Raw genomic sequence first — 11,263 nt, 5'->3', positions numbered from 1 at the left:
TCCCCGGCAACGGCGCCAATGTTACGGTGGGTAACCGGAGATTAAATAGATGGATGGCGTTGGGTGGCCCAAACGTATGAAGGAGGAGGACTCCGGATGGATCTGCAACTCGGGAGGCTCCGTCCGACTTGTTCGCGTGGATGAATGGGGGGTGGTACCTGCAAAGACACTCCGATGCCTAAGTTAGCAAGAGTGTGAGCAGGTCTAGAGAGTATTGGGCTTAGAGATACCTGAGGGGTGTCAGTGTATTTATAGTGGTGAGTCAATAACCACCGTTGGAGTAGTGCCGTATCTTTAGGGTGTTAACCGTCCCCATTATCTTGGGGAGGTTAAGATATGGCTTTATGAAGCGGTTAGAGAGATTTTAGGGGCGGTTACTCATTTGAATGAGTGTTTATCTGCCAGCTAATCTCACATCCGACTTCTTCAGACCAAGTCGTGGTTGATACCGGCTTCTTACGTGGAGGTCGGTACTTAGCTAGGCTCTAATCCTTCAGATTAGGCCTTTTATTTGGACCTGGGCCTTTATCATTGGGTCAGGGTATGAACAGATACTATTGGTCATTCGATTACAAGTCTTCTAAATTTTTAAAATCTTAGGTTGGTCTAAGATATAGTAGATAATATATATTTAGAAAAAGTCTAAGGGCCAGCAACTTTTGTGTTATCTGGTTAGTACTTAACCATCAAAACAAAAGTGAGTGATCTCCCACTATTAAAAACATTATTGATGGCCAATTGATGGTTACAAAACACCAAAATTACTAGCCCCTAGCATTCCTCATATATTTATAGTTTTTCGCTCAAGATGATCAATCCTAAATAGTGAGTGAGAGAAATTTATAGTCTCTCCATGGGAATAAAACATGGGTTTTAGTTAAACCGTCTAAAGACAAGAAAATTGTTGGCTGCAAATGGGCCTTCAAAAAGAAAGTTTTCTCCGGGGAGATGAAGGAGGCAAGTATAAAGCTCGCTTAGTTGCCGAATAGCCTTAGCTCATGTGGCACTTCACCCCCTCCCCACTACTAAGGTCTAGAGTTCAAACTCTAGAGGGTGTATTTGTGGGAAAAATGTGATAAATATATGAGGAGTATGTGAGTGTGTTGTATACCTAAGATTGGGAGTTGTTCAATTCATTGGGATACCTAGGATTGAGGATTGTCCAATCCACTGACAAAAAAAAGCTCGCTTAATTGCAAAAGGATACAGTCAGGTACCAGGTGTAGACTTTAAGGAGGTGTAGTAAAACACTGTTCCATTCGGGTTCTGCTCACATTGGTAAAACTGGTTGACAATAAATCTTAATAGTCTCTGTGAATAGTATTCTATCACTTCTTTTGACAATATGGACTTTCTTCCTCTGTTCAAGGCTTCAAGCTTAGGTTTAAGGTTGTTTTCCAACAGAAATATTAGTTTTACACTTTTACTTGATATACACTAACATAACTTCCTTTTACACAATGTTATAATCAACAACAAAAGTTGGCAAGTTCATACATTCTGAACTTTTTATTTTAACCAACTTGAAATCATCTTTTTTTAGTACAACGCAAAAGGATACCAAACCATACCAAGTATTGCAAACAAAACAAGAATATTGTAAGGAACTGACTCCAGAGTATCTAGAACAAACAACAAACTCAAGATAATAATCAACATAATTTAAGACACCGCAGCACCAATACATAATCATCAAGGATCCTAATTTTGCACGGTTGTTACGTACTTGAGAAGCATGGCTACAACATCATCAGAAATTCTTGCGGCTTCTGTTTTCAGGTGATGGATTTTCCCTTCAGTTTCATGTTCAAGCCTCTTCACATTAGCACCAGAATCTCCAGTGCTCTGCATTGGATGGAAAGCATGCACATAAGATAAAGAAAAAAAACATCATAAAATTGAATAAGATAAAACGATAATATCACTTACATCTGATACTTTTTGTTGAAACTCACGTTCCAGTTGAGCTCTGTATTCTGCAACCTCCTTGTCTGCCTCTTCTTTGGCTTGTTTCAACCTTGTCAATTTTTCTAGCATTGGAAGAGCAGAATAACACATTGCTTAGTAGACAACAACAGAGTTGTGATAAATCATACAAATTATAATATAAAGATCTAAACATGAACGAGGGTGCAGAAGAATTAGCACAGCAAGAACTTGTTCTGCCATTTAATCCGTGCCCAACATTAAAAACCATAAATTTACCCTTTTTGATAAAAATGAATAAAGCTAACACAAAAGAATAAAAAGTAAAGAAAAACTAGTTTACATAGATTACTTAGTTTAAGAGAGAGAGAGAGTGAGATAATAGTAACAAATGCAAAAAACAATTGAAAAAAAATGGTTTATAGTACCATTTTTAGCGGCATTTACAATCCTTTGTGCTTCTTGTTCAGCAGCCAACAATTGTTGAATTCCACCTTGACCCCTGTTTGATGCCATTCTGTAATGAAAGAAATTAGTAAGTATAGACAAATGACTAACTATTTTAAAGAAACTAGCTGAAAGTAACCAAAGTAAATCCTTTGGCAACATAAATCACAAGATAAGCATTAAGCAAATAAATCCCCCTCTGTTGTACCTTAGAAATAGAATCGACAACCTAAACAACAAGAAAGACTATATTTATTTATTAAAATCAGCAAATTATAACCATCATACTGCATTGTGTCCATTTAAATTTAAGATAGAACGTGGATAAAAAATAATAATAAATAAAATAATAAATTTATCAAAGGGATAAAATGTACTCAGTGAGTACTATAATTATGGATATTAATTAAGCCTTAAAAAATTTATAAAAAACAAATCAGCACAAATAAAATGAAATTAAGATTAAAATTCAACTAAATATATGAAATTAAAATTTCAAACAAACAAATTAAGAGAATTGAAAGCTTAATTTATCTCAAATAATCAGAACTAAAATCACTTGTAATAATCAATTAAACACTAGCACAAAACAAGTAAACCACCCGTGCATCAAAACAATGAAACAAAAAATTAAATAAAATTCAGCTATATTTAAAATAAACCACCCACGCCATATCAAAAACTATAATCTAAGCCAAGAAAATTAAATAAATATGATAAATTTGCAGGCTATTATAAAAAATGATAACTCAGATCTATAATTCAACAAATTTGAGACCAGCGACGACGCTACGGCATGAATCACTACTTTGCGCTGTGTAACCGCGCACAATCTATTTTTAGTTAGTAACAATAATATCTCTTGGACTTAATCAACACTATATAAAGTAGAAGATCGTAGAAATCTAAATCTAGATCTAAATCTAATTCAGGAGGTCAAGTTGAGTATTTGTATTTTTCAAAAAATGCAATAGAGAAATTAAAAAAAAACGAAAATATGTTTACGGAGAAACGAGTCAAGGGTGAGTAAGAATGAGAAGAAACGGCGTGGCACGGAGTAAGAGTAGCGATGGCAGAAAAATTCGCAGATCTGATCTAAAATAAATATATATGGCGAAAACGAAGTAATCGGATATGAAGGTACCTATTGAGAGTGATCAGCAAAATTGATGATTCAGATACACGGATTGACAAGGAATGTGAAATCAGATCAAACGCAAAAATACTTCCTTTAACTTCCTTTTACTCCTCTCCTAATTCTGCAAAATTTTGTTTTCTCCCATTCTGTTTTTGCGTATTAAATCTTCTAACTCAGTACTTCGTCTGAGTAGGAGGACATTCCAGTAACTTCACTTTTATTATATTTATTTATTTTTGTTATTTTTCTTCCCCCAATTATTGTCTCCCAAAACAAAATAATAATTATTCTCTTGGTCTAGATCCTTCGTTTTTTTTTTTAATTAGGAATAAGTTTTGAATTCCAGATCAGTAGGTAAGAATGAGAATACTATACTATTTGAACTCTTGTTTACTTATAAATAAAATAATAAATTTATTAAAAAAGATAAATTAACAAAAATGCATTTTAATAATTTTATTATTGACAAAAATACACTCAAATTTTATTATTAAAAAATATTTTTAAATAATTTAAAAATGCAATAAAAGTATGCAACATTAAATATGTCTTCTCAAAAAATACTTTAGAAATTGAATTGTGAGCAATTTTTTACAAGCATGATCAGGAATATGAAATATTTTTATTTTTAAAATTTGGTGATTTTTCGTTAAGTATATTTTTTGTGATTTTTTTTGTAAAAAATAATACTTTTAACAAATAAAATAAAAATATGGAAATCAAATTTTTATCGCAATTTTTGTGTATTTTGTAAATAGTTTATTTAAATATTCCTATAAAATTTTGAATCAAATGGATAACGGTTTGTCAAATACAAAAGTCATTTGCCATTTACAAAAGAAATAAAATTTTTTTTGAATATTTTTTCTCATGTTTTTAAATTATTTAAAAATATTTTTGTCAATAATAAATTTTTAGTGTTTTTTATTAATAAAATTATTCGAGTACATTTATTATAGTTTACGGTAATCAAATTTTGATAAATTTATTATTTTATTTATTATTATCTTTTGCCCACATTCTACCTTAAATTTAAATGGATACAATATAAATTACAAATAAAATTTTTTATTTTTTATTTAACAAAGGTCTCTCATTTTTTATACCATAAAGATAATATATTTTTAATTTATTTTTAGTTATATGCTTTTGAGTGAAATTTTGATGATTAGTAATTGATTGTAATTGTTTATTTGATTAATTAAAAATGATATTTTTTTTGTACAATGTTAAGAAAAATTTACTTCTACTTAATATATTAAAATTAGATTTTCTTTTAACTAATAAAAGTAAAGTGTTAATTTCACATGAATCTATTTTTCCTCTAAAATAAATATATTTAATGAATAATACATAATTATACTAATTTAGAAAAATATCTTTATTATAATATATAAAATCAGTATTTATTGTATTATTAAATTATTTATCAATTATCAATCGGAAATATTTTTAATAATAATAATAATAATAATAATAATAATAATCTACTTCTACTTAATATACTAAAATTAGATTTTTTCCTAACTAATGAAATTAAAGTTAGGTGTCAATTCCTTATAAATTCATTTTTTTGTCTAAAATAAAAGCACTATTCTCTCTTCTAAATTTATTTTAGAAAAATGTTTTTATTATAATTATATTACAATTATAATTCAATTAGCATTTAATGAATAATACATAATTATACTAATTTAGGAAAATATCTTTATTATAATTATATAAAATTAATATTTAATACATTATCAACTAATGAAAGTGAAGTATCAATTCTTCATGAATTTATTATCTCTCCAAAATGAAAGTATTATTCTCTCTTATACATTTATTTTAGAAAAATTATAATTTCACAATGAATATACGTGACAAATTTAAAAAATTTGGCAAGTTAATGGAACCAAATCATATTTCTATAACATATATAAGAATGTATATTTCTATTATATGAAACTTAGATTTTTACACTTAACAATAGAGCTGACGTGACATACTTTTTAGCGTATTTCTTAATTTATTTTTTATAACTCATTGAATACAATTTATTACAGTAAATTAATTATATATATCAACTAATTAATTTGATTAGATACTTAAATATCACACAATTTATTATAATTTATATCAATTATTTTAATTCATTAATTTATAAGGTACATAATAATATAGATGATTTGTTATTTATACTAATTAAATACAATAAATGCAGATTAATTTAGTTAAAAAAAATCATTGTCTCCTATGTTTTTTTATTTATTTTTTTAATTCATTAAATCTAATCAATGATAATAAATTAATTATCTCAACTAATTAATTCAATCAATTATTTCTTAATTTATTTTTTTGAATTCAACAAATCAAATAAAATCAATTATATTAATTATTTGTATCAATTAATTGATTTGATTAATTCTTAAAAATATTTTTATTTTATTTATTTAAATACATGAATTATAACTAATTAGTTATTTAATTTTATTAGGATAAATATCAAATTCTATTTCTAATATAATATAAAATACAAAATTTTATTCCTTCTATTTTTATTTTACCACTATAAAAGATTATATATGCCAGAAGAAAATAATATTTATTTACCAATTACTCTTTTATTAGGTAACTTTTACAACAATTCTTTTATATTTAATTTGTTTTACAGTGTGATAAAATTCATTGTTCAATCAAGAATTATTTGGCAAAGATATTTGAGAATGAATTGATTAAGGGGAAGGTCAATATCTTCTTAGATTTTGTGATTGAGGAATCAAGCGAAATTTATCTTCTGATTGTACACATGTGTAGAATAACTTTTAAGAAGGAGTCACGTATAATAAACACAGTCAATGATTGTAAAATTCCTGACAATGATTTCAATTTTCTTGCTCATGCTGAAATATTGAAATAAATAAACGAACAGTCCAATTTAATTTTATTTGGTACGTAGTTAATTTGTATTAATCTACACAAAATTATTTTTTTATTTTAATTCTTGCCAAAAAATTATATAATAGCATCATTTTACCGATAACATAAATTTTAATAGTTTATTTATGCAAATATTTAAAATTGTATTGCGACTTTTTTAAAGGTATATCATTTTATTAATATATTGTTAGTTGTATCGTTTAATATAAAATAAATTGGTAAAAAAAAGTTTTATTTATAAGTAATTTATTATGTTATTCATTTATTTATTCTTAATTTGATACTTTTAATTTTTTTTTCAATTAGATGTTATTGGACTTTCGACTGAAAAAGAAGAACTTATATCATGATTAAAAATAGGAAGAAGTGACCATTATATTACATTGTGGTTGATCTTTATGATTTGGAGTATGTAAAATTTTAATATTTCACAATAAAATTTTGTTTTGTAACAATTATCTATACATGCAAAATATTTTATCTTTTTCATTATATATTACTACTTATTTTTCTTAATTCTTGCTTTTATTTAGAAATAAGAAAAAATAAGGTGCATAATGTGAAATCAATTTACATCTCAATTATTCAATTATCTACGTGATCACCAAACAACCAAATACATACTTATTCTCCAATTTGCAAAATTTAACCAAGGCATTGGTAAGCATATCGGTTACCTTTTATTTAACATATTTTCATGTTATATTTGTAAACATATTATATCTATTTTTACGAATATATCTTTTAATTTAATTTATAAGTAATTTATTATATTATTCATTTATTTGTCCTTAATTTAATACTTTTAATTCATTTTTTTAATTTGATGTTATTGGACTCTTTACTGAAAAGAAGAGCTTATATCATGATCAAAAATAGAAAGCAGTGACCATTACGTTGTGGTTGATCTTCATGATTTGGAGTATGTGGAATTTTAATATTTCACAATAAGATTTTATTTTGTAATAATTATCTATACATATATGTAAAATATTTTATCTTTTTTATTATATATTACTACTTATTTCACTTAATTCTTGCTTTATTTAGAGATGAAAAAAAATAAGATGCATACGGTGAGATCAATTTACAACTCAATTATTCAATTATCTATGTGATCACCAAATAACCAAATACATACTTATTTTTCAATTTGTAAAATTTAATAAAGGTATTGGTAAGCATATTGGTTTAACTTTTTATTTAACATATTTGTTTATGTTATATTTCTAATAATATTATATCTATTTTTACGAATATATCTTTTTAAAAAATACTCTTAGTATTAGCATATGGTGTATTAAATAAATGTTAGTGGTTTTAAATTATTTATTATTTATTAAAGAATTTTGTGCATTATAATTCTCTAATAATTTGTTGTTCATTTTAATCTGATTTTGATTTATTCTTACTTCACGGTAAAATAACATATAAAAATTTGTTGGTGGAAAGTATTACTAGATTATTTATGGTCACATTGAGTATATATGTCTGATTTATTGAAAAAAATAGATTACTAAAACTGATTAATAACTATTTTAAAATTAATATACTTAACATTAGATTAAGAAAAAAATAAATAATACATAACATGTTACTTTTTTTATTAATCAAATTATTATAATTCAAATTAATTTTAATAAAATAACTTAAACATTACAATTGTAAATAACATATAACTTGGTTTGGATTTTATGGTTAAAATTTTGCGAGGATATTGTTATTATTGTCCAATATCTCAAATTTTAATCGGAAATTGTAATGGTAATTTATAGACATTCTATTGTTTACTTATATTTATACAACAAGTACAATCTATAGTTCATTTTAGCATGAAAAGTTGAATGCAATAAATCTACTGAAAGTATATAGGTTTTCTGAGGTTTATTCATATATAATGATGAAATTAGGTTATGTAATTAAGGTTACAAATATTCCATTATATGCTGTATTATTGCATTAGTCATTAGGTATATATGGATTGATTATTCAAGCACAAAAAAGGTAATGAAAAATTTCTCATAATTAAGTAATTAATTGCAAAGTGTCATCATCATATATCCCCTCTCTTGTTATTAAACAAATGTTGATACTGCTTACGCTTCTGATTGATGTTCTTCTTGTACACAAATCCCCCCAATCCAACCATACAAACAGCTCCAATCAAAATCCCACACGTTACCACATTTTTGTTCTCAACATGGTACCCTTCATGATGGAAACTCTCATTGGTTATTTCCCCTGCATCATCTTCAGCTGTGTAATTGAATGGCAACACTTGAGGCCGTGGTGAAACAACAGCAGCATCATCATCATTATCATCAGAGTAAGGTGTACTGTCTTCAATATCCCCAGATGGCTTGAATCCTGTAGGACTAGGAGTAGGAGCTGAAGCAGAAGAATCATATAAGTTTTGATCGATATCCTCATCATCATTATTAGGACCCTCTATGTCAACACTAAGTTCAATTGAAGGCAAAGGAGAAACAGAAGGATTTTGAATATCATAATAATATGGAGACATGTTTTCTTGATCAAATTCATCGTGTAGTGCTTGTGGTGAGGGAAGTGTTGTTGCTATAAACACAAACACAATTACTAGTTTCTTATTAGCCATGCTCACTAATATTATATTTAAAAAAAAAGGTGGTTTATTTCTAATATCTTTGTGTGATGAATTGAAAGACTTCAGAATTCAGATGTAGGTTCAGAATAATTTGTAGTCCTATATAAAGCTCCTTATTATCAAGGTGATCATGCATGTAACTCTCAGGTTGAAATGGAAATTTGCATGCAGAAATTCATGGGAAATCTTGAATTATATTCTCTTTCAAGATTCAATATTAATGTAACCATCGAATAGTGGTATATTCAATTCAATTTCAAGTCTCTCGTTTTCATCCATTAATATATAATAATATAGTGTTATTCAATATTTAATGGCTAGAAATCGAAGGGGCTGCGTAGATTAGTGACATCACTATTCCCTGTTAGAAGAAGTTGGAGAGAAAATATTATTGACCGACCCGGTTAATAATAAGAGACATTTTAGTATTTATCTTTTTTTTTCTTTTTTTTTTTTTGGTATCGAGACATTTTAGTATTTTAGTAAGGGAACTCACAAATTAGTTAGTTAGTTAGTTTTTGTTACTACTGTAAAGTTACTCTGAAGGATTATTTATAAAAATATCGTATACACGACGAAGAGGATGAGATAAATCATAAAAGGTTGGGGACCGGGTTTGGGGTGGGTGGGGCTTATAGGGTTTGGGTTCTGCTTGTAGGGCTTAGCCCATGTTAAAAAAAGTCATAAATTCATAAAAATGAGAGAATATGATGATGGCATCGGCCTATAGAGTCTCATAGCCTACAGGCTAAAGATACGAAAAAGCATTTTGCAGGTTTATTTTCTAAAGGATGAGGCCTTGTGTATTTTCTTGGTGAATGGATGAGGCTTGTTTTATTCTTTTGCTTTCAGCCCAATGAGGATTGTTGTGGCAGCTTAGGAGTTCTGTTGGGGCCTGGATTTTGTTGGTCCAGGTCTTAGTCCAAAAAAAAAAGCAGAAAAAAAACAAGGTTTTAAGAGCATAATATCCTTGATTAATTAGTCTAATTTTGCTAGGGATGACATTCCTATTTATCAGAATATAAACAACTATGAAACTGAAAAAAAAAATCATCTCCAACCAGCCCAATAGCAACGATAAAGTCCAACAAATCAAATGATGCTTTACTCACTTTTATTTTTATTTTTTTCTATTCTCTCCATATCTTCTAGAATTGGTTAGTTTGGTGAATCATTGTTCTGTTAGAATATAAATTATTTTAGAAAAATTGGCAAGATTTAATAATCTTTGCTATTGTATATATATATATATATATATATATATATATATATATATATATATATATAGACTGTTTGTACAGTAAACAATAAAAAAAATACAATCATAAGTTTTACTCATTTATTTTTATTTTTTTGTTTTATTATTACTTACGGGTATTCACTCCACTCTTAATTGAGACTGATATTTATTCACTTTGTTTTCGAGTGGGTTCTCTTACACACTGTTTAGAATAGAAGATTTTGGAAGGAAGAAAAATGAAAAAGAAGAAAATGGATGAAAAAACCTATCTTTTATTGTTTAAATAAAAAAAATGAGTGAAAAACAAAAAAATAGGCATGAGGTCGATGTAAATTTTTTCTTTTCATTTGCTGCGAAAAAAATTGAGAAGAAAAGTCCAAACAATATTAAAATTTCAGATTTACCCTTTTAATAACAAATGTTAAAATTTCAGTTATTTTTATTATTTTTTTACACAATTATTTATTTATATTTATTTAAAAAATAAAGATATATTTTTTAGTTTATGACATTTAAAATTTTAAAAAATAATTTGGATGATTTTTTTTATTAAAAAATAATTTAAATATATTAATAAATTACAATTTATATATAATATATATAAGGATAATAAGATAATTATACTCTATTATAATTTTTTATTTTTCTAATTTTTTTATTCAAAAATATTTTTTTATTTTTTTTATTTATTTTCTTTTCATTCAAACAACATATAAAAAAATTTATTTTTTTATTTTTTTCTCCTATTTTCTTTCGGGATGGTTCGAATTTTTTTTATTAATTAAGGAAATGAAAAATATAGAGTTTATCCAAAAAATAAAAAATAAAAAAACTATTGTGTGTAATTAATATTATTCAATTTCAAGAGAAAGTTTCCTTCAAGTTTTAGGAAAATTATTTCCAATTATTTTCCATATATGATTAATTGATTATTGTTGTTTCCGATCCTCGGAACATTATCGGC

General features: G+C 26.5%; 1 protein-coding gene across 1 annotated transcript; it reads right to left on the bottom strand.

Moving 5' to 3' along the window:
• Nucleotides 1-1,431: 1,431 nt before the first annotated feature.
• Nucleotides 1,432-2,585, bottom strand: LOC130960252 (V-type proton ATPase subunit G-like). Its single transcript, XM_057885611.1, has 3 exons — nucleotides 2,355-2,585; nucleotides 1,930-2,030; nucleotides 1,432-1,845 (listed from the first exon to the last, which is right to left on the bottom strand). The coding sequence occupies exons 1-3, from the start codon at nucleotides 2,533-2,535 to the stop codon at nucleotides 1,702-1,704; spliced, it is 426 nt and encodes a 141-aa protein (XP_057741594.1). The 5' UTR covers nucleotides 2,536-2,585; the 3' UTR covers nucleotides 1,432-1,701.
• Nucleotides 2,586-11,263: the final 8,678 nt, after the last annotated feature.

This window comes from Arachis stenosperma, chromosome 2, assembly GCF_014773155.1.
Source record: "Arachis stenosperma cultivar V10309 chromosome 2, arast.V10309.gnm1.PFL2, whole genome shotgun sequence".
In the NCBI taxonomy this organism is placed as follows: Eukaryota; Viridiplantae; Streptophyta; class Magnoliopsida; order Fabales; family Fabaceae; genus Arachis; species Arachis stenosperma.
Note: the sequence above shows the minus strand (reverse complement) of the source record. Positions and strands in the feature narration are given on the sequence as shown.